The sequence below is a fragment of the Falco cherrug genome, chromosome 19, assembly GCF_023634085.1.
Source record: "Falco cherrug isolate bFalChe1 chromosome 19, bFalChe1.pri, whole genome shotgun sequence".
NCBI classification, from domain to species: domain Eukaryota; kingdom Metazoa; phylum Chordata; class Aves; order Falconiformes; family Falconidae; genus Falco; species Falco cherrug.
This window is the reverse complement of record NC_073715.1, coordinates 5603973-5625869: the sequence shown is the minus strand read 5'-3', so window position 1 is coordinate 5625869 and position 21897 is coordinate 5603973. Positions and strand designations below refer to the sequence as shown.

Here is a 21897-nt window from a genome sequence, read left to right as displayed (position 1 = left end):
ACGGCGAAAACCCACCCCCCACCCACCCCTCAAAAAAAAAAATCCCCCCACCCCCCCTTTCCCCGGGCACCGGGGGTCCCGCCGCCGCTCCCCGCCTCCCGCCCCCCCCCCTCCCCCCCCCCCCCATCGCCTCCCTCCCCTTTGTGCCGCCGCCGCCGCCGCTGTGAGATGAATTTTTAATTATTCTCCGGCAGAGGGAAGGCGCGGAGCGGCGCGGAGCAGCGCGACCCCCGCCCCCCCACCCCCCACCCCCGGCGAGCGCCCAGCCCCGGCGGCGCGGTGAGTGCGGGGCCGGAGCGGGGCCGGGGCCGGGCGGGGGGCGGCGGGCCCGCGCGGTGAATATGCAATGCAGTAATTAGCATAATTTATATATTTATGATAAAGAGTGATGGGGGGGGAACTGGCGCGGAGGGGGGGAAAACGGCGGAGAGCGGGGTGCAGCGTTGGGGGGGGTGATAAAAGCAGATTTGGGGGGAATCGGGATTGTGGGGGGCATCGGGATTTAGGGGGGGTAGTGGGGTTTGGAGAGGGGGTGGGAATTAGGGGGAACTGGGGACCCTGCACGCTAAGAGTGGGGATGCAAAGCGGGGGCGGTGAAGGTGTGATTGGGGGGCACCGGAATATGGGGGGGGGGGGGGGTAGGTAGGATTAGGGGGTGCCAAGGGAGAGCTAGGTGAGGTGGGGTCCCTGGGGGGACCCCGGGGCTGGAAGTGAGTGGAAAAGGGGGAGGAGGGGGCTGGTGAGCCCCGGGGCAGGGAAAGGGGGTGGGGGGCTGCCCTGGGGAGAGCTGGGGGGGGGGGGGGGAGGGCAGGAGAAATTTGGGGCTGTGGGAGATGGCTGTTGGGGTGCAGGAGAGGAGCAACAGGGCTGGGGATGAGCAGTGCTGGGGGGGGCAGGAGAGGAGGAGAGTGGTGGGGTCCTGCCGGGGGAGGGCAGAGGGACCCCCGGGGTGGAGGAGGGGGCAGTGGCCATGCCCTTGGGGTGCGGGGGCCAGGGGGGCAGGTGCCCGGCAGGGGTTTGGGTGCCCAGGGGGTGAGCAGAGCCCGGGGGGGGGGGGGGCGGGGGCAGCTGCTGCAGCTGAGGGGTGGGTGGAGAGTAGGACTGGGGGGGTACCAGGGCATTTTGGGGTGCTCCAGCACAGTGTGGGGCAGGGCACCGGGGTGCTGGAAGGGGCTAGGGGGGCTGTGCAGCCCTGCAGGGGGGGGGCACTGCCCCGGGGACAGCCCCCACGGCCACCCTGAGCCCCTGGGTTTGCATTTTGGGGTGGGGGGGACCCTGCCGGCGGGCTGCAGAGCCCCGGCAGCACAGGGGATGGGGGGGACGGAGCGGGGGTACAGTGCATCGCGACCACCCTGCGGGTGTGTTCGCTCCATCCCCACGGTGGGGGGGGAGGAGAGGGGCTGCCCCCCCTGCTTAGACCTGTCCCCCGGCACCTGCAGCCGCGACCATCTCAGGGTCAGGCATCGTCTTCAGCCGACCAGCTCTGCTTTTAAAAGCCGCTGAAGGGGTCCCCCTGTGTCCCCCCAGTTGCTTTTCATGTCACCGGAGGCTTACTGGGGGGGGCCAGTGCCCCCCCAAACTGACCGTGACGTCCCTCGAGATGTCCTGGGCCCTCGAGGTGGCATCCAGTCCCGGGGTGCTGGCAGGACACAGGGATCGATGCGCCGGGCGCTGTTTTGGGGGAGACAGATGGGAGCTCCGAGCGCACCCGCTTGGGAGATCCAAAATCTGCTCCTGGTTTTGCCACGTTCCTCTGGCATGACCTTGGGAGGTGAACTTAATCCCATCATCTCCTCTTGTCTGGTGGAGTGGGAACAGAAATACTTTCCCATCTCTCCGGCAGAAAGGAGCGGATTCCTGGGAAGTCACCGTAAGCTGATCCGGCTGCTCCGGGTGCAGGGCACGGCACAGCAGCGGCAGGATGAGCCCCGCCGGGGTTTGCGTGGCAGGCAGCGGAGAGGGGGACCCCATCACCCCTGGCTGGGCACGGTTTGATTCGGGATAAAGCTTTTGCCCCCCAAAACCATAATGAAGATGAAGGGATTCAATGGAGGCCGCGCAGCCCAGCGGGAGCAGAGCGGGACGCAGCACGCTGCTCTCCCGGGCGTCTTCCCACTCATGAGAAAACCGTGGCCGGGAGAAAAATGTTTCTCTTTAATGGCACAGAGAGGACTGTGCAGATAATGGAGTTAAACCACCGAACTGGCAGGAAAGCCTGGTCAACTGGTTTGGGGTTTTCCCCCTTTTTTCAAGCAGGTTTTGGGACCCTCCGCCGGGTATTTCCTCTCCCTTGCCCGGGCAGCAGATGCTCTGATGGAGCGATTAGAAGTTCCCCAGTTATTTCTGCTGGGATCAGGGTGCTGGAGGGGCTGTGCCTGCACCCAGGCTCATCCCTGGCAGCTTTACGCAGGCTGGGGCCACAGGGATGCCACCAGCCTCTCCATCTCCTGCTCCTGTGTCATTTACGTCTCTCCAGCGGGATAATCCAGGCTGGGAAGCACCTGCTACGTGGCAGCAGCCCCATTTTCTCCACCGATGCAGATTCCCAAGCCGGCTCCTTCCCTGGCAGGCTCCCTAGGGCCACGCATCTGGGCTCGATGTAGCCCCTCGGTTTGCTTGATGAGCTTTATGGTCACCCCGGGCGGCCCTGGCTCTGCCTCTTCGCTGGTGTTGGAAGGTGTGTTGGGCCAGTAGATGAGTTTTCCCAGACTCTCCTTTGGGATTTGGCTGCCCCAGCCCTGGCACGGGGTTTTCCAGGCATGAATTTGACACAACAGTGGATGAGGAGCGCTGGGGAGCTGCCATGTCTCCTCCAAAAAGCCTCCCATTGGAAAAAAAAAAAACAAAACCAACCTGTCTTAAAAAAGATTTCACTGTCCTGCGGGTGCGGATGCTGCCAGCTTTCCTTTACAGCCCCGATCTTCAGGAATTTTACAGCTGGCTGCGAGGCGGCGCTCAGCAAGGCTCTGCATCCCTGTCGGCATCCCATGCCCGGACCCGAAGCCCTGCCCTGGTACCATGCCGGGGGGTTTGGTGCAGGGCCAAAAGAATGGAGGAGAAATGGAGTAGAAATTAGATGTACATCGTTTTGCTGCTTGGCGGAAAGGTTTTGATTTGGAGGTCAAGGCTGGCCAGTTCGGCTTCTGTCCTGCCAGAAGAAAATTCCTGGTTTTCTTTTTCCTCCTGGCGCACAGCGGGTGAGCGTGGGTGCAGGGATGCTCGCCCGGGGACACGGGTCTCTGTTGGGGACAGAGGGTTTTGAGACCTGCTGGCAGCGAGGTGTCACGTCTCATCCCCTGCCTCAGTTTCCCCATCGCTAAACACAGTAAAATCTTAAAAAGTGATAACGTTTAGAAGGGTAAGGAGGCGTTTTAAAGAGGGAAACTGATTTGTGAGGAGGGAAAAAAATGGTGCAGACCGCTGGGGTCCAGGTCTCTACCACTGTGACACCTGGAAATACACTTTGAACGAGAACTCCCGCTGGCAGCAGTGTTTTGAGCCAGGATCTTTGTGGTGAAAAAAAAACCATGTGAGCTGGCAAGGACGGCGGCAAGGGATGTTTGGGGCTGCGTCGTTACCGTAACGCTGCATTTCCAGGGACTGGGACTTGGAGCTGCCTCCTGTGCATGGGGGAGGCTGTGCCGGGGGTGTCCGTGCTCCTGCCTGCACCGTGAGAGCGTGCAAAGCCACTGTGGGGCAGGGACCGTGCACATGTGAGTGTGCAAAGCCACCGCGGGGCAGGGACCGTGCACATGTGAGTGTGCAAAGCCACCGCGGGGCAGGGACCGTGCACCGTGCGAGCGTGCAAAGCCACCGTGGGGCCGTGTAAGAGTCGGTCCAAAGAGAACAGTATTGTCTCAACATTGCCAACAGCGACTTGGAGATGGACCGTGGTCCTCATGGACACCCAGACACAAAGACCCTGGGAAGGAGAGCTGCACGGTACGAGGAGTACCCAGCAACCTGGGGCTGGAAGGAACGATTACAATAAGGCCGCGTAACCGTTGTCCAGAAGATGGATCACAACCGTGGTCATAACAACGAACCAGAAAACATAAACTTCAGGTGAACTTTCTTCATTATAATACAAGCCCACACCTCCTGGTCTGAAGCCACCCGTCTCTAAGGCAAACCACGCCTCGGGCACTCTTCTTTGGACACGCTGGTAACCTGGCTGGAGAAGGTGGAGACTGGCAACAGTCCATGGGCCAGAGGAGGAGCAAGGCGTGTTCCTTGGTATAAAGGATGGCTCCTTAGAAACCCGACTTTGGAGATCTTCCCCACCAAGGATCACAGCGATCGGAAGGACCGGTGGGACGCTGCCTGGACCTGGGACTGTAGGGACGCCTTGGACCCGTGGTGGTAGCTATAATCCTCTTTTCTTTTGACTTTATCTTTTCTTCACTTTCTGTCTTTCTACCTATCGCACGCCGCTTTATGGGCGAACAATACATGGTGCTGCTTGATTGAAGCATAACCCCTTGGCGTGGTCGCCTTGACTTTTGCGCTTTGAGATCATAGTTAACAAACCATCGTGAGTCCACTGAGGGGACCGTGACAGGCAGGGACCGTGCACCGTGCGAGTGTGCAAAGTCACCGCGAGGCGGGGACCATGCACATGTGAGCATGCAAAGCCACCGCGGGGCAGGGGACCGTGCACATGTGAGTGTGCAAAGCCACCGCGGGGCAGGGGACCATGCACATGTGAGCGTGCAAAGCCACCGCGGGGCAGGGACCATGCACATGTGAGCGTGCAAAGCCACCGCGGGGCAGGGACCATGCACATGTGAGCGTGCAAAGCCACCGCAGGGCAGGGACCATGCACATGTGAGCGTGCAAAGCCACCGCAGGGCAGGGGACCGTGCACATGTGAGCGTGCAAAGCCACCGCAGGGCAGGGACCGTGCACATGTGAGCGTGCAAAGCCACCGCGGGGGCAGGGACCATGCACATGTGAGCGTGCAAAGCCACCGCGGGGCAGGGACCATGCACATGTGAGCGTGCAAAGCCACCGCAGGGCAGGGACCCATGCACATGTGAGCGTGCAAAGCCACCGCAGGGCAGGGACCATGCACATGTGAGCGTGCAAAGCCACCGCGGGGCAGGGACCGTGCACATGTGAGCGTGCAAAGCCACCGCGGGGCAGGGACCATGCACATGTGAGCGTGCAAAGCCACCGCGGGGCAGGGACCGTGCACATGTGAGCGTGCAAAGCCACCGCGGGGGCAGGGACTGTGCACATGTGAGTGTGCAAAGCCACCACGGGGCAGGGACCGGTGTCTTCGCGCCAGCTCTCAAGGCTCATCTACCTGAAGCTGGTGTCCACTTCTGGCGCCGTTAAACTCCTCAGCCTGGGATCGGGGGTGTCCATCCAAAGGAGTTAATCCAGGATAATGACGGCGAGTAATTAGCGAGCTGTAGCCCTGTCCAAAATGTCTTCTGTGCAGAGTGGGTTTAATTAACCTCGTAGCGTTTCTCACCTGTGGCAAGTTTGTTCAAACTTCGATTTCCACCCACTTGGGATCCAAGTGGCTACATCTCTGACTCATCAACACTTGTAATTAACACGGCAATTATATTCACAGTGAGACTCGGAGCATCTTAAATTATCCTTCCCTTTATCCCCATCATCTTCTTTTTTTTTTTTTTTTTTTCTCCTTTTAAATATTATTATTATTTTGTGCATTTCATTTCCTTGCTGCCATCTGTTGCGAAATGGCTGTCTTCTTGCTGTGTGCACTTCACACCACCATCTGGACAAATTATTTGTCCCATTAATTGCAAAAAAAAAAAAAAAAAAAAAAAAAAAAAGTGTGAAGAAATGAAATGAAATGGTACTGCCGACCTGCCGAACGTCTGCTACGGGAGAAGCAGCCCACTCGGAAATCCATAGCACGCCACCAAACTGAATCGAGCCTGACATTATGAAATGTCTGTTTAATCGTCTAGCGCATTAATTGGTCTCTTTGCACGGGCACCAAGAAGAAAAAAAATTGCCAAAAAAAATTTCTTTTCTATCTTCCCCCTGGGACAAGCCTGAATGGATCTACAGGGAGATAAATGCAGTGGGGGGAGCGGGGGGGGTCGTGCCCCCTTCAGTCCCTCGCCGCTCCGGGATGAATCCGCGGTTCTGCAAGAGGCTCTTTACAGATGGGGACGGATAACGGCGAGGTCGGGGTGGTGGCAGCGGCTCCTTCGGTCACCAAACTCGGGGGCTCCGAGAAGAGCTGCCCCGTGCGTTGACGTTTGGGTACGGTGGGCTTTGGGGGCAGCTCGCTGATGGGGCTGGGGTCACCTTTTCCCAACTTTTCCCAACTTTTCCCAACTTTTCCCAACTTTTCCCAACTTTTCCCAACTTTTCCCAACTTTTTCCCAATGCTCCTCTGCCTTTTGGCTGTGATGAGGAGGGAGGAGAACCTGGCTGCGAGGCTGGTGATGCCTTGGGGTTGTCCCCCTCTCGCCCAGGGCTGGCGTGGCTCCTCGTGGCTTGCGGGGAGCGTGGGAGCAGGCAGAGCTCGGCACCGAGGCAGCTCCCGGTTTTCTTTCCCTGCAGCCTAACCCGGAGCGGTGCATCCCCGCGGCCGGCCCCGAGGAGCAGGACGCAGCAGCCAGCCCCGTCTCCTGCCAGGAGCGTCCTTTCACCCCGGAGCAAACCGTGAGTGAGTAGCTGCCCCCTCTCCCCACCGCAGCCTCTGCGATCCCACGGGATTTCAGCGCCCGCTCCGCTCTCCTGTGCCTGCGTGGGTGGTGTTGGATGTGTCTGTGCAGGGATCGGGCCCTCGGCCATCCCTCCCCGTCCAGCTGTGGGCACTCTGCCCTCGCCTGCCACTTTGGGATCCCGCTTTGGGATTCCCTGAGGGCTGCCTTTTGTACACACCGCTCGTTATTTATTATCTGCGGTTGCAGCGACACTTTGGGGGTCCCAGCAGCGACGGGCTGTTCCCTTTGCCAGCCGCTTGTCCCAGCCCTCCCCCGTCCCGGGCTCTGCCAGGCTCAGCCCAGGGATTCACACAGGACACGAACCAGCGAGGGCTTTTAGAGCAGCCAGCGACTGGTTTCCAGTAGCCGCTGCGAATTTTTAAAACTGGCCTTAGCTTCAGAGCAGGCAAACACCTTGGGATGCCGGTGCATCCCACGGTGGGATCCCACTTGGGGCTCGGCTGCCCGCTCCGACGAAGATCCCTACGTGACAGGTGTAGGGGGGAGCCGGGGGGGGTCCTGGGCCGGCAGGGAGGTGGTGGGATGAGAGCAGGAAGCTTTCCCACCTCTTCCAGGTGCAGGAAAAAAGCTGCTGTGAAACACTGGGGGGAGGATGCTCGTTCGCAGAGCCCCCAGGGGCTGCTCTGCTGTGCCAGGATCCGCCGTGCCAGCGTGGTCTGGCGATGCCGAGGGAAGATAAAGTGGCACATAGCAACTACCTGGAGCAGCGGGATCGTTCCCCATGGGGTGAATTCAGCAGGACGCAGGGTCAGAGCCCCCGCTGTGCCCCCAGAGACCCTCCCCATTGCCAGCTGCTCTCCGGAGAAGTTCACGAGGCTCCTCTGGAGCGTCTTGCTTCCCTTGCTCACTCTTCTTGCAGCGGGACACTTCGCACCCCTGGTTTGCTGCTTTTGCCCCTTGCAGGCAGCACAGAGATCCCTTGCTCCGGCTTCCTCGCCGTTTGCCAGGCTCTGGCTGCTGGAGAGCTCATTAACTTTTAATAACGCCAGCTGCCAGTGTAAGCCACTCGCTTGTCCCTTGCTCTGGTCTCTGTTGCACTAGAATAAATTGTTAATTAAACTGTGCACCGGCATCCCAAGGTGTTTGCCTGCTCTGAAGCTAAGGCCAGGTTTAAAAATTCGCAGCGGCTACTGGAAACCAGTCGCTGGCTGCTCTAAAAGCCCTCGCTGGTTCGTGTCCTGCGTGAATCCCTGGGCTGAGCCTGGCAGAGCCCGGGACGGGGGAGAGCTGGGACAAGCGGCTGGCAAAGGGAACAGCCCGTCGCTGCTGGGACCCCAAAGTGTCGCTGCACCGCAGATAATAAATAACGAGCGGTGTGTACAAAAGGCAGCCTCAGGGAATCAGATGCTCAGCCCCTGTTGAGTTTCAAATGAGAATTTGGCTCTTAATTCAATTTAGGCCCCTTTGGATCAACAGGATCCTAATAACTATGTTTACTAATTGCATACAAATGCCAGCTCTGGCTCAGGATACGCTCGGTGGCCTCAGCAGGAGCCTGTGGCTTCTGAAATGCAGAGAAACGATAAAGGGCTCATCAGACGGTGCCAGGGGATGTTTCCTGGATCCTGGAAGTGCCTCCCGGGCTGACGTGACGGGCCGATGTATCACCGTGGAGCAGAGCGGCAGGGGATGCCTGCACTGCAGATTCCCTGGCAGATGTAAAAACCGAAGGATGAGCTACGCTAAGGCGAATTTGGGGCTGAAATTCCCTTTTGGATGAGGCACAAGCCTGGGGAGGCTCTGCCCCGGCTCTGTTTAACACGCTCGGATTAGCAGAGCTTGCCGGGGGCTGAGCGGGCTGGTCCATGTGATGCCAGCGTCCCTCGGGGGGCAGAGACAGGATCAGGCCCAGGGCAGGGGGTGGGGGGCAGCCGAGCTGTAGGGGAGCCGATGCTGCCGGGGGTTTTGGCACCCCTCGGGCTGGGAGAGCTGGGGTCTGGCTGCACCTAGTGGCGTCGGCGTGCCTCCAGGCTCCCCGGCAGTGGCACAAACAAGGACACCTTCGCACTTGCATTGAGTAATTTTGAATGTCATCCAGGCTGGCTGGTTAAATGCATCCCTGAGACGTTCCTAATAAAAAATTCATAAGCCTCTTATAAAGGCAATTACGCTGCTGCAAGGTAGCGAGGGGACAATACGTGACCAAATGAGTTAACGAAGGGCGTTGGAAGAGGAAGAGTCGCCTTCCAACAGGTGGGCCAAGCCCCTTCCCTCCGTGAACTGCTCGTTTTCCAGCTTAACGAAGTACCCCCAGAAGTGGGGTCCCCTCAGGAAGGAGCAAATTGACTCTCGTGCTTCTCACAGGCAGCTCAGGGGCACGGGGGGGTCGCGGGGAGCCTTTGAGGACCTGCTCGGGGCGCAGAGAGGAGGCACGGGCGGTTACACGTGGTCCCTGCCTGGATTTTAGGTTTTTTTAAAGGTGGCTGTAGGAGCTGCATCCTCGTCTCCCAAAAGGAGAGAGGAGGGGGAAGGTCTCAGCCCTTGCAATGACCCTTCCCTTGCTCCGCTGCTTCTATATTTGATGCTGATCCAACACGTTACGCTGCCCCGTGTCCGTGAGCTCTTTGCCAGGAGGTGAGGGGAGGTACCCGAGCCCCCCCCGGGAGGAGCTGCATCCCCAGGGCGCAGGGGGGGTGGGCGTTAGCAAGCCCAGCGCTGCCCCGAATCGCACCCGGGGCCGGCACGGAGCGGGAGAGCCGGCTGGTAGAGCCAGGGAGGAGTAGGGAGGTGGTGGGACAGACCAGGTGTCCTCTGCACCCCGAGTCGAGCCAGCGTGTGACCCCGGAGCTGCTGGCTTGGGTTGGTGACGGACCCTCCCTTATCCCCCCTGGCAGCATGTGGAAGCTCTGAGCCCACTCCCACCTTTGCCGGGACGCCATGGACACGGAAGCGGTGCAGCCCCAGGAGGCCTTGCTGACCGTCAACGAGCAGGTACAGGCACTGCCGACCCCGGCCCCCCGCGCCCCTTCGCACCCCACAGCCCGGGGGGCCACCGGGTGGGCAGCTGGCGTTTGGAGCCTGGCTCCGTGCCCCGGCGTGGGGTGAAAAACCATCTCGTTCCTGCCCCACGACCCCCCCCCTCCCCCCGGCGTTTGCCCCCACGCATGGCCACGCAGATGTTCAGCCCCATCTCTGGGAGCTCGGCTGCCCCATTTTGGGGGTTTTTGATGATGAAAAGGGGGCGCAAGGTCCCCGTCCCACTGCCTGCCAGGGCGCTTCGCTCGCGGTTTGGCACGGGGCAGCGGGAGGAGGCGCGGGTGCCTCTGCCCGTCGCTCCCCCCATCACCCTGATATGGGGCGCTGGGGGGGGTCGCGGGGGGTCGCCTGGCCCCGGGTCAGACCCATGGGGCTGTACGTCGGTGCTGGCTCCAGTGCTGCCGATAACGGGGGTGCCGGCTCCGCTGGGGGTGCCGCAGCCACGTTTTACCTGCTGAAGACGCCGTCCCCGATGCCCGTGGTGGGGGCAGCGTAGCAGAGCCCACAAGCTGCTGATTAACTAAAGCAGCGAGGCGCTGGGGGGGCTGCGAGACCCCCATCCATCCCTCCTGGAGGGGACGGGGTGGGCTCTGCTTGGTCTGAAGGGTCGCCCTAAGCCGTGGGGCTGGGGGAGCTCCTGGGTTGCGGGTGGGGGGCACCGCTGGGGGCTGGGGGACCCGCAGCTGACGGGACGTTTTGGGGCGCGTTTGCAGGTTATTGTCATGTCCAGCCACGAAACCATCCGAGTGCTGGAGGTCGGCGTGGACGCCCCGCTGCCGGCCGAGGAGGACCGGAAAGCCTTGGAGATGCCACCGGGGGAGGTAGCACGGGGCTCACCGGGGGAGACCGGCCCCCCGGGCAGAGAGGACATCCCACCCAGCACCCAGAGCTCCTGCAGCGGGGAGGCGGCCGGTAAGACCCCTTCCTTCCCCGGGGCTCCTTCGTTCCCTGGGCTGCTCCTGCTCCGTCCATCCTTGCGGGCAAAGTTTGGCTCCGGAGTTGGGTCGGAGCCAGCAGGACCAAGCTGCGCCCATGGGTGCAGGCAGAGCGCCGGAGCAGCCCCGTGCCGCGGTGGGTTTAGGAGCCAGCAAAACCAGTTCCTTCTCTGGGAGCTGGTGGGAAAAGCGTCCTGCAGCGAGGGCAGCCCTCACACACGTGCTTAGGGGACGTGGTGGTGCTGGGGGGCTCGGCTTCCCACACGCAGCTGGGGCTTGGGGCTCCTCTCCCCCTTGCCCCGGGGGGCCCCGGGGTGCTGAGCCGGTGCCTCCCTTCCTACAGCTCTGGAAATCAACTTCTGGGTAGATCCCACTCTATTCCTCGCTGCTTTTTGCCCGGCACCCCAATCCTGCGGGTCCATCCTGAATCCGCCTGCCCACGCCCGTGTGCCCTCTCCTGCCACTCTTGGGCTTTATTTATTAACGGGACTTTGTTCTGGGTGTCACCTCCATGCTGTATCTCACCAGATCCCCGGCTTTTTGCCCAAAAAAAACCCCAAACCAAACAGGCGGGACTGCAGCTTGTTTGAGGCCGGTTGGTAAGAGGAGGTGGCGAGCACCCCTCGGCGCGGGGGGATGCTCTGATCCCCCTGATCAGACTGGAGGGGACCAAAAGCTCGGCTTTTATGCCAAACCCATCGGGCCTGGCAGCATCGCCGCCCTGTGGCACGGTCTTTGCAATTTGGGAAGTGCTGGGTGTTATCTGGGCTTGGGTTTGGTAGGAATTTTTTTTTTTTTTTTTTTTTAAAAGGCTTTTTTAAATTTTGCAGACCTGTAGTTATTTCTGGGCAAGGAACCAAACCCAAGAAGTGCCTGGCTCTTAGCTAAGAAAAGTATTTATTTGGTAAAAGGGGTTTTTTAGTGCCAAAGGAAAAGGCAGGAAAAGGGTGTTTTTCTTTTTACAAAAATAGAAGAGGATTAAGTGGATTTTATACTTGAGGGTTGCCATTATTAGAAGTTGAGCAGAATAAATACAGGAGGTTGCTCAAAAAACAAGTAGGTCTTTTGCAAGTAATAAATATGGATTAGGAGGAAGGTTTCCTCTTACTCCAATGTTCGTGATAACTAAGAAATACGAATATATTCTGTGAATTTGGGTGGGGGCTTGAAGGACGCCAGAAGCAGCTCAGCCCACGGCCCCCCCGTGCTGGGCGCTGGCCGCTGGGATCGGGGACCCTTCCCTTTCCAGCTCCCCCACCCCGGGTGAGCAGTTCAGGGGCTGACACCGCCTTAATTGCTGCTAATTTTGGAGCCGGCAGCTGGCGAAGGAAAGTGCCTCCTGCCAGATCTGCCACCCCCGAGAGGCACACGCAGCCCAGCAGACCCCGATATGCCCCCTCAACCCCACTATCTGCCGCGCTCGCTCCTCCCCGAATCACCCAAACTTCCCCCCGCTTTGCCCCCTCCCCAAACCGTCCCATGGGAAGCCCCCCAGCGCCCTTCTTCTGCATCCCCTAACCTGGGCAGCCCCCCTGCCCTGGGGGACGTGGAGCGCTGCTCCCGAGGGTGCCCCAGGCTGGGCGAGGGTGCCCCAGGCTGGGCGAGGGTGTCCCACGCTGGTTGAGGGTGCCCCACGCTGGGTGACGATGCCCCATGAAGGGTGAGGGTGCCCCAGGCTGGGTGTGGGTGCCCCACACTGGGCGAGGGTGCCCCAGGCTGGGCGAGGGTGCCCCACGAAGGGTGGCGATGCGTCAGGCTGGGTGACGATGCCCCACACTGGGTGAGGGTGCCCCACGCTGGGTTTCACGCCAGCTCCATGGGGCTGCAGCTCCCACCTGTGGGAGGGTGTTGGTTTCCTGGGTGCCCCCCCCAGCCCTGTCCTTTCCCAGCTGCTCTGGCTCAGCCGGCAGCATCTCTCCAATGCGTCTCCTCTGCCCTTCCCCAGGCAAAGCCAAACCGGCGGCCGGAGCGTCCCCCAGCACCGTCCCCTCCGGGGGCTCCTTCAGCCACGCCACGAGCCAGCAGCCGCAGCCCCTGGCCCCGCTGGCCGTGCAAGCCACCCCGCAGGTAACTACCCACAGCGGCGGAGCGGGACGGGCGAGGGGGGGAGAGGGCTGGGGTTGGCGGGGCAGGGGGGGACACGGGGGACAAGGTGGGGACCCCCGGGGAGGCGTCCGCTGGCTGTAGGTGACCCCTGAGGGCAGAGGCGGCCGCTCGCGGCATGGGGTGCAGGAGCTGCACCCCGAACCGCGGTGGTTTCCCTCTGCTTGGCGCCCTCGCCACGGGGCCTTGCGCCGCCGAGGTGCTGCCAGAGACGCGTCGGGTGGATTGTGAGGAAGGGGGGGATCCCCCCGCCCCGTCTCCCCACGGAGAGGGGGCTCCGCCGAGCTGGGAACCCAGCTGCTGAGATGGGAGGGACCCCCGGGCCGCCCGGCCGCTGGGTCTGCGCACCCCTTTAACAAAGACTTATGCCCCGCTGATGCTGTCTGCAGTGGCGTTGATTTTTGTTCTTTTTTAAATCTTGTTTACTTTTGCAGGTCTTGACTCAGGAAAACTTAGCAACAGTTGTGACAGGAGTAATGGTTCCAGCAGGGACAGTTACTCAACCTCTTCTTATCCCCATCAGTATTGCAGGTCAAGTGGCAGGTCAGCAGGGGCTGGCTGTGTGGACATTTCCTACAGCAACGGTCGCTGCCCTTCCCGGATTGACGGCTGCTTCTCCTACAGGGGGAATTTTCAAACCACCTATAGCCAATTTGCAAGGTAACCGGCCCCCTTCTGCTTTGCAGCCTCCTTAATCCATCCCCCCCACTCCCCACCCCCCCAGCTCCAGAGGACACCGCAGTGGGGTTGGATTCCGGGGATTTGCTGGCGGCTCCCCCAGCACGGAAGGTGCCAGGAGCCTGGGGAGGAAGGGGAGGGCAGGGGGAGGATGGTGACGGGGAGGAAGGCAGCGCGCAGGGCTGGGGTGTGAGGTCCAGGATAGATTTGGGGCTCCGGGTGCGGCACCTCGTTGCGGGGACTGAGGTTCTGCGAGGAAGGGGGGGGACCTGTGGGCTGGGTGCCCCCTGCGATGCTGGGGGTCCCTGACAGAGGGGATCGTCTCTTGAGAGGGGAGGGGCCCGTCCCAGGAGTAATTGGCAGATGGGGCGATGGCGGGACCCCGGAGGCGCCCCTTACCCTCTGCGGGTGGGCGCAGCACCCCAGCTGGGCAGGATGAGTCCTGCTGTAGCGGAGGGGCTCGGCTCTCCTGGCGCACGGAGCTGGGGGGGGGGCTTTCACTGTGGTGACACAAGCGCAGGGAGGTGAAGCACCTTCGGGAAGGTGGGGGGGACACCGAGCTCAGGGTCACCCCGGCGCCCTCGTCCTCCCCCCAGCTCACGCTCTCTCCGTCTCTTCGCTCCGCAGCCGCCGCCGTACTGAACACCACCATCCAAGCGCCGGTGCCGCCTGCCCAGCCGCTGCAGGCTGCGGTCCAGCCCCGGCCCCCCCTCCAGCCCCCCCGCTGTCTTCCCCGCCGTGCCCGGCCAGCCCCCCATCCTGCCACAGCCCCCCGCAGCGCCCGCGCCGCCTGTGGCCAAGGCGGTAGAGACGCAGACCCAGATCACCGTCCAACCTGCCGGATTTGCCTTTAACCCTGGCATAGTAAGGAGCCTGGCAGCCCGCGGCGTGGAGTTTGGCACCTGCTCCCCCTCTTTTGGTGGCTTTCGTGGCCACAGGGAGCCGCGAGGAGTCGTGCATCCGCGGGGATGGCGCACCCTGCTTCAGCCGTCGTCTGCCGGGGGACGGTGCAAGATCCCGGCCTCAGTTTCCCCATCCGCGACGAGCCAGCGAGCCGGCGGCTTTGCTTTAGGCAAAATCTAAAGGACGGATTTAACGGATAGAAGGACCTCGAGGCACCGGATCCCACCGCGGCGGCGAGGCAGGGGTCACCCTGCCGCGGGGAAGGGGGTGGCCGGCCGCGCGCGGGGGGGGCGCGGTGGCCCGGGGTGCCACCCGCGTCTCTGAGCCCCGGCTTTCGGTTCTCTGCAGATCGGCGCTGCTTCGCTGGGGGGGCAAACGCAGCTCCTCGGCTCCTTGGCAGCCGCCCCCGTGATCGCAAACACCATCTCCGGCATGCAGGGCATCACGGGCCAGATCCTGACCAACGCCCAGGGCCAGGTACCGCAGGGGGGGACACACCTGCCCTTCCCAGCCCCCCGCCGGCTGCCCCCGCGGGGCTGTTTCTCCTGAGGGACTCCGCCGGTGTGCCCCCCACCCTGGGGAAGGGGGTTCGCAGGGTGCACCCCCCCCAGCCCTGGCTGTCCTCCCTTCCCAGGTGATCGGGACCCTGCCGTGGGTGGTGAGCCCCCCCGGCGTGGCGGCCAGCCCTGCCCCGGCCACGCTGCCGGCCCAGAACCTGCAGGTGCAGACGGTGACGCCGCAGCTGCTGCTCAATGCCCAGGGCCAGGTCATCGCCACGCTGGCCGGCAGCGCCATCCAGGCGGCCACCAGCAAGAAAACCGGCACCCCCGAGCCCCCCCCCAAGAACGAGGTGAGCGATGGGCACGGGGCCGGTGGCCACATGGCTGCAGGGCTGGCGGCGTCCCTGGCTGAGTGGCTCGGGGAGCGCTGAACGGCTTTGGGACCTGGCCACGTCACTCTGGGGGGACGTGAGCATCTTTGGGACCTGGCCATGTCACTCTGGGGGGACGTGAGCATCTTTGGGACCTGGCCATGTCACTCTGGGGGGACGTGAGCATCTTTGGGACCTGGCTATGTCACTCTGGGGGGACATGAGCATCTTTGGGACCTGGCCACGTCACTCTGGGGGGACGTGAGCATCTCTGGGACCTGGCCACGTCACTCTGGGGGGACGTGAGCATCTTTGGGACCTGGCCACGTCACTCAGGGGGGACGTGAGCATCTTTGGGACCTGGCCATGTCACTCTGGGGGGACATGAGCATCTTTGGGACCTGGCCACGTCACTCGGGGGGGACATGAGCATCTTTGGGACCTGGCCATGTCACTCTGGGGGGACATGAGCATCTTTGGGACCTGGCCACGTCACTCGGGGGGGACATGAGCATCTTTGGGACCTGGCGATGTCACTCTGGGGGGACGTGAGCATCTTTGGGACCTGGCCACGTCACTCTGGGGGGACATGAGCATCTTTGGGACCTGGCTATGTCACTCTGGGGGGACGTGAGCATCTTTGGGACCTGGCCACGTCATTCTGAGGGGACGTGAGCATCTTTGGGACCTGGCCATGTCACTCTGGGGGGACGTGAGCATCTTTGGGACCTGGCCACGTCACTCTGGGGGGACATGAGCATCTTTGGGACCTGCCCACGTCACTTTGGGAGCATGTGAGTGGCTTTGGCACCCAGCCACATCAGTTTGGGAGGACATGAGCATCTCTGGGACCTGGCCACGTGGCTTTGGGACCTGGCCACATGGGTTTGGGAGCACGTGAGCATCTTTGGGACCCGACCATGTCACTCTGGGGGGACATGAGCATCTTTGGGACCTGGCCATGTCACTCTGGGGGGACGTGAGCATCTTTGGGACCCGGCCACATCACTCTGGGGGGACATGAGCATCTCTGGGACCTGGCCATGTGGCTTTGGGACCCGGCCACATCAGTTTGGGAGGCTGTGAGCATCTCTGGGACCTGGCCACATGGGTTTGGGAACACGTGAGCATCTTTGGGACCTGGCCACGTCACTCTGGGGGGACGTGAGCATCTTTGGGAGCTGGCCACGTGGCTTTGGGAACACGTGAGCATCTTTGGGACCCGGCCACGTCACTCTGGGGGGACGTGAGCATCTTTGGGACCTGCCCACGTCACTTTGGGAGCATGTGAGTGGCTTTGGCACCCAGCCACATCAGTTTGGGAGGACATGAGCATCTCTGGGACCTGGCCACATGGGTTTGGGAACACGTGAGCATCTTTGGGACCTGGCCACGTCACTCTGGGGGGACGTGAGCATGTTTGGGACCTGGCCATGTCACTCTGGGGGGACATGAGCATCTTTGGGACCTGGCCACGTCACTCTGGGGGGACATGAGCATCTTTGGGACCCGGCCACGTCACTTTGGGGGGACATGAGCAGCTTTTGTGGCTTTGGGAACACGTGAGTGGCTTTGGGACCCGGCCACATCAGTTTGGGAGGCTGTGAGCATCTCTGGGACCTGGCCACATGGGTTTGGGAACACGTGAGCATCTTTGGGACCCGGCCACGTCACTTTGGGGGGACATGAGCAGCTTTTGTGGCTTTGGGAACATGTGAGTGGCTTTGGGACCCGGCCACATCAGTTTGGGAGGCTGTGAGCATCTCTGGGACCCAGCCGCATGGCTTTGGGAGCACATGAGCATCTCTGGGGCCTGGCAGTGTGGTTTGGAACCCAACCGTGTCACTTTGGGATGTGGCCACATTGCTCTCAAAGCATGTGAGCGTCTTTGGGACCTGGTCAACGTTGTGTTGGGGGGACATGAGCATTCCTGGGACCTGGACGCTGCTCTGGAAGCACAAGGGTGTCTTTGGGACCCGGCTGTGTTGCTCTGGGACCCAACCATGTCACTTTGGGAGGACGTGAGCACCTTTGGGACGCAGACAAGTGGCTCTGGGGACCAACCACGTTGCTTTGGGAGCCCGTGAGCATCTTTGGGATGTGGCCTCTCGTGCCCCACGGTGCTGCCCCATGGGGCATCCTGCACTTTGTGCCCACCAGTGTCCCAGCCGGGATGGGACGTGACCACGGCTCACCTTGGCGTGAGCAGAGGTGCTGGTCACCCCCAACCCGGAGTGGTGGGACGCCCCAAACCCAGTACAGAATTGTCACAGCCCCGTTCCCAGCGTGGAGCTGGGTGGCTTCCAGCGTCATCCCCCCCCCCCGGTCCCAGCCTGTCTCGCCTGCCCTGTCAGCAGAAGCTGCACGGTGGTCTCCTGCGGGAGCCGGTGGGCAGGGAGCAGCCCGGCCGTGGCGCCGGAGGAGGGGACCCCCACTCTGGGGGTGCTGACCCTCCCTTCTGCCCCAGGTCCAGCCCATCCAGCCGGCCCCGGCACTGTCCCAGCCGGCCGTGGTGATGGCAAACCCTGCCCCGGCGGCGAAGGCTTCCTCCGCGCCCGTCCCCATCACCTGCTCCGAGACCCCCACCGTCAGCCAGCTGGTCTCCAGTGAGTCACAGTGGGGGATACTGGGGGGATCCCAGGGACTGGGATCCCCTGGGATAGGGAGAGGTTGCTGGGGATACTGGGGGGTCGCCGGGGACTGGGATCCCCTGGGATGGCGAGAGGTTGCTGGGGATACTGGGGGGTCGCCGGGGACTGGGATCCCCTGGGATGGCGAGAGGTTGCTGGGGATACTGGGGGGTCCCGGGGACTGGGATCCCCTGGGATGGCGAGAGGTTGCTGGGGATACTGGGGGGTCCCAGGGACTGGGATCCCCTGGGAATGGGGAACACACAGCCAGACTCTGCATCCATGGGGGTGAGCGCTGGCCCCCAGCCTTCGTTATGGAGCCTAACGAAGGAGATGCTTGTTAGGGGGGGTGGGGCGGGGGGGGGGCTCCGTGGCCATTTCACGGCAGCCCCCGCATCCCTCCACCGGCAGAGCCCCCGGCTCCCAACAGCAGCACGGAGGAGGACGGGATTAACCTGGAGGAGATCCGGGAGTTCGCCAAGAACTTCAAGATCCGTCGCTTGTCCCTCGGCCTGACGCAGACGCAGGTGGGGCAGGCGCTGACGGCCACCGAGGGACCTGCCTACAGCCAGTCGGCCATCTGCAGGTACGGGGGGCCGGGGGGGGGCCGGGGCGGCCGCGTCCTGCGGAGGGACTGGGGAGAGGAGCAGAAGCGGAGGAAGGGAGTGAAGGTGGGGAGAAAGGAGGAAAAGGAGAGAAAGGAGAAATGGAGAAAGGGAGGGAAGTTGGAGGGTGGGGAGGAGGAAAATTGGGAGAAAAGAGGAAAAGGAGAGAAAGGAAAATGGGAGGAAAGGGAGGAGGTTGGGGAGAAGGAGGGAAATTGGAAGAGAAGAGGAAAAGGAGAAAGAGGAGGACTGGAGAAAGGGAGGAAACTGGGAGGAAAGGGAGGAGATTGGGGAGAAGGAGGGAAATCAGGCGAAAGGAGGAAAAGGAGAGAAAGGAGAATTGGAGAAGGGGAGGAAAATGGGGGGAAAGGGAGGACATCGAGGAGAAGGAGGAAAATTGGGAGAAAGGAGGAAAAGGAGGGAAAGGAGAACTGGAGAAGGGGAGCGAAGTTGGAGGGTGGGGAGGAGGAAAATTGGGAGGAAAGAGGAAAAGGAGAGAAATGGAGAAAGGGAGGGAAGTTGGAGGAAGGGGAGGTTGGGGAGGAGGAAAATTGGGAGAAAAGAGGAAAAGGAGAGAAATGGAGAAAGGGATGGAAGCTGGAGGAAACAGGAGGTTGGGGAGGAGGAAAATTGGGAGAAAAGAGGAAAAGGAGAGAAAGGAAAATGGGAGGAAAGGGAGGAGGTTGGGGAGAAGGAGGGAAATTGGAAGAGAAGAGGAAAAGGAGAAAGAGGAGAACTGGAGAAAGGGAGGAAACTGGGAGGAAAGGGAGGAGATTGGGGAGAAGGAGGGAAATCAGGCGAAAGGAGGAAAAGGAGAGAAAGGAGAATTGGAGAAGGGGAGGAAAATGGGAGGAAAGGGAGTTTGGGGAGAAGGAGGGAAATCAGGTGAAAGGAGGAAAAGGAGAGAAAGGAGAATTGGAGAAGGGGAGGAAAATGGGAGGAAAGGGAGGAGGTTGGGGAGAAGGAGGGAAATTGGGAGAAAGGAGGAGAAGCAGAGAAATGGAGAAAGGGAGGGAAGCTGGAGGAAACAGGAGGTTGGGGAGGAGGAAAATTGGGAGAAAAGAGGAAAAGGAGAGAAAGGAAAATGGAAGAAAGGGAGGAGGTTGGGGAGAAGGAGGAAAATTGGGAGAAAGGAGGAAAAGGAGAGAAAGGAGAATTGGAGAAGGGGAGGAAAATGGGGGGAAAGGGAGGAGGTTGGGGAGAAGGAGGAAAATGGGAGGAAAAGAGGAAAATTAGACAAAAGAAAAATTAGGGAAAGTTGGGGGGAAATGAAATACGGAGAAAAGGAAGCAAAATGGAGAACAGGAGAACTAGAGGAAGGGAAGAAGATGGGAGAAAAGGAGGGTGGGCGGCATCGCTGCCCCCAAAGCCCCACACATCATCGCTCCCTGCCATGGTCCCATCGGTGCCCCCAGCCCCGTCCCAGCGTGTCCCCCCGCGGTGTGCCCCCATCCTGGCCGCATCCCTGCGGATTTCACCGTGTCCGCTGCAGGTTCGAGAAGCTGGACATCACCCCCAAGAGCGCCCAGAAGCTGAAGCCGGTGCTGGAGAAGTGGCTGAGCGAAGCCGAGCTCCGTAACCAAGAGGGGCAGCAAAACCTGATGGAATTCGTGGGGGGGGAACCCTCCAAGAAGCGGAAGCGCCGCACGTCCTTCACCCCCCAGGCCATCGAGGCGCTCAACGCCTACTTCGAGAAGAACGCCTTGCCCACCGGCCAGGAGATCACCGAGATCGCCAAGGAGCTCAACTACGACCGCGAAGTCGTCCGCGTCTGGTTCTGCAACCGCCGGCAGACCCTCAAAAACACCAGTAAACTCAACGTCTTTCAGATCCCCTAAACTGGGGAGGGGGATGGGGTCATCCCCCCCCCACCCCCACCGCCGCCATTGCCCACCCCGACCTCCTGCCATCAGCACTTTTGCCACCGACTTGGTCCCCCAGCCCCACGGCGGGGGCTGGGGTCTCCACCACCCCACCGTGCCCGTAAGGTGTGTCCGTGTGTCCGTCCCCCTTTCCTCCACATCACACATGACCTAAGCGTGTTCGCGTCGGATGTCAGGCCTGCCTCATGCCTCCTGCCTGTAACGTGCGTGGTGACGGACCCCCTGCCTGCACGCGCCGCCTCTCCTGCCCCCCCAATGTCATCCCCTTCCCCAGAAAAAGGTGATTTTCATTTTTTGGCCGTTTTCCCGTGTTTCTGAGGTAGCGTCGTGGCTCGCTAGGGGTGAGCCCCGGTTTAATTTCACCCCCACCCCCGTTTGATTTCGGCGGTCCCCTGCCTCACAGTGGGCTTCTCGGTGTGACCCCCACCCCAGCCACGGGGACATCACCACGGGTGGTGGCTGGGGACTTCACCAGGGTTTGGTTGAGGGTTTTCGGGGGGGCAACCCCCGTAACAGAGGCAGCACCCCTTCCCTGCCTCCCCCCACCCCGAGCCCGGGGGCCAGGTGGGTTGGGGGGCTCCATCTCTCGCCCCCTTCTCGCCCGGGGAGCGGTGGGGAGAGGTGACAGCTGGAGGGGGGGAGGTTCGGGGGGACGGGGAGGGGGCGCCAGGTCCCGCTGAGGACACGGCAGACTGATGCACTTGATGTAGTGGTGTGAAATAAACAGTATTTTTCTTTTTTCTTTTCCTTTCCACTTTTTTCCGGCGGAGGGGAGGGAATTGGGAGGGAGGGGGATGTCGCTGCGCTGCTGTGGCTTCCCATGCCACCAGTTTTCAGGGGAGCGGCTGCGAGGATGGCACTGGGCCGGCGTCATTCCTTCCATCCCCCCTGCAGCGCTGGGAAGGAGAAAAGCACCCCCCGTCCCCCACCCCCCGCTGCCAGCTGAGCCCCGCGCAACTCAGCGCACGCATGAGCCGGAGCCGGGACTCGAACCGGGATTCTGGAGGAGGCGCAGCGCGGCCCCGAGCGCCCCACGCCGTGCCGCTCAGGCCCCGCCCCCCGGCCAATCCCCGCGCCGCGTACCCGGCGCGAAGCTCTCCATTGGCTGCCGCCCGCCGCGCGTCACCCGGCGGCCCGCGGCTCCCATTGGCTGGGCGCGGCGGCGGGGCGGGGCCAGCTCCCCGCTGGCGGCGGGGGCGGGGGGCCCGCGGTGCCGCCGCCTCCATCTTGCGGGGGCCGCGGCCCGGGGCCCTCGGCGGGGCGGGAGCGGGAGCGGCGGGGCCGGGGCCGGGGGGGGCTCCGGGGGGGGGCTCGGCGGGTGCAGCCCCTCGGGGAGGCGGCCCTGGGGGTACAGCGGGGCCGCGGGCAGCCCCTGGCGGGGTTTGGCCTTTGAGGGGGGGCCTGGAGCCAGGGAGGCCCCGCGGGGGGCGGCAGGGCCCGGGGGGGGGTGTGTGTGTGTCCCCCCGAGGGGGGCGGCCCCGTGAGGGGGTGCAGGGGTCCCCTGGGGGTGCAGCCCCGCGGGGAAGGGTCAGTAGGGCCCGGAGCCCCCCGGGGGTGGAGGCCCTTAGTGGGGGGGCTGAGGGGTTTGGGGGGC

The 21897-nt window shown here is 62.2% G+C and overlaps 1 protein-coding gene and 2 long non-coding RNA genes across 5 annotated transcripts in view; 2 read left to right on the top strand and 1 right to left on the bottom strand.

The window, feature by feature from the left end:
* Positions 1 to 361, top strand: part of LOC129734201 (uncharacterized) — a 6237-nt gene extending 5876 nt beyond the window's left edge. For all 3 annotated transcript variants that reach the window (XR_008729845.1, XR_008729844.1, XR_008729843.1), the window contains exon 6: positions 195 to 361. This is a non-coding gene — a long non-coding RNA (uncharacterized LOC129734201). The remainder of the gene's footprint in view (positions 1 to 194) is intronic.
* A 4702-nt stretch (positions 362 to 5063) lies between these two features.
* POU6F1 (POU class 6 homeobox 1) lies at positions 5064 to 20929 on the top strand. Its single transcript, XM_055696439.1, is given in 12 exon segments — positions 5064 to 6654; positions 9554 to 9650; positions 10409 to 10607; positions 12576 to 12697; positions 13168 to 13393; positions 14039 to 14141; positions 14143 to 14275; positions 14663 to 14791; positions 14949 to 15164; positions 17653 to 17791; positions 18227 to 18401; positions 19913 to 20929. Coding segments are annotated over 11 exon segments (1842 nt in total). The 5' UTR covers positions 5064 to 6654; positions 9554 to 9596; the 3' UTR covers positions 20259 to 20929.
* Positions 13222 to 14672, bottom strand: LOC129734203 (uncharacterized). Its single transcript, XR_008729847.1, has 3 exons — positions 14247 to 14672; positions 13811 to 13911; positions 13222 to 13351 (listed from the first exon to the last, which is right to left on the bottom strand). It is a non-coding gene; the product is annotated as an uncharacterized LOC129734203 (long non-coding RNA).
* Positions 20930 to 21897: the final 968 nt, after the last annotated feature.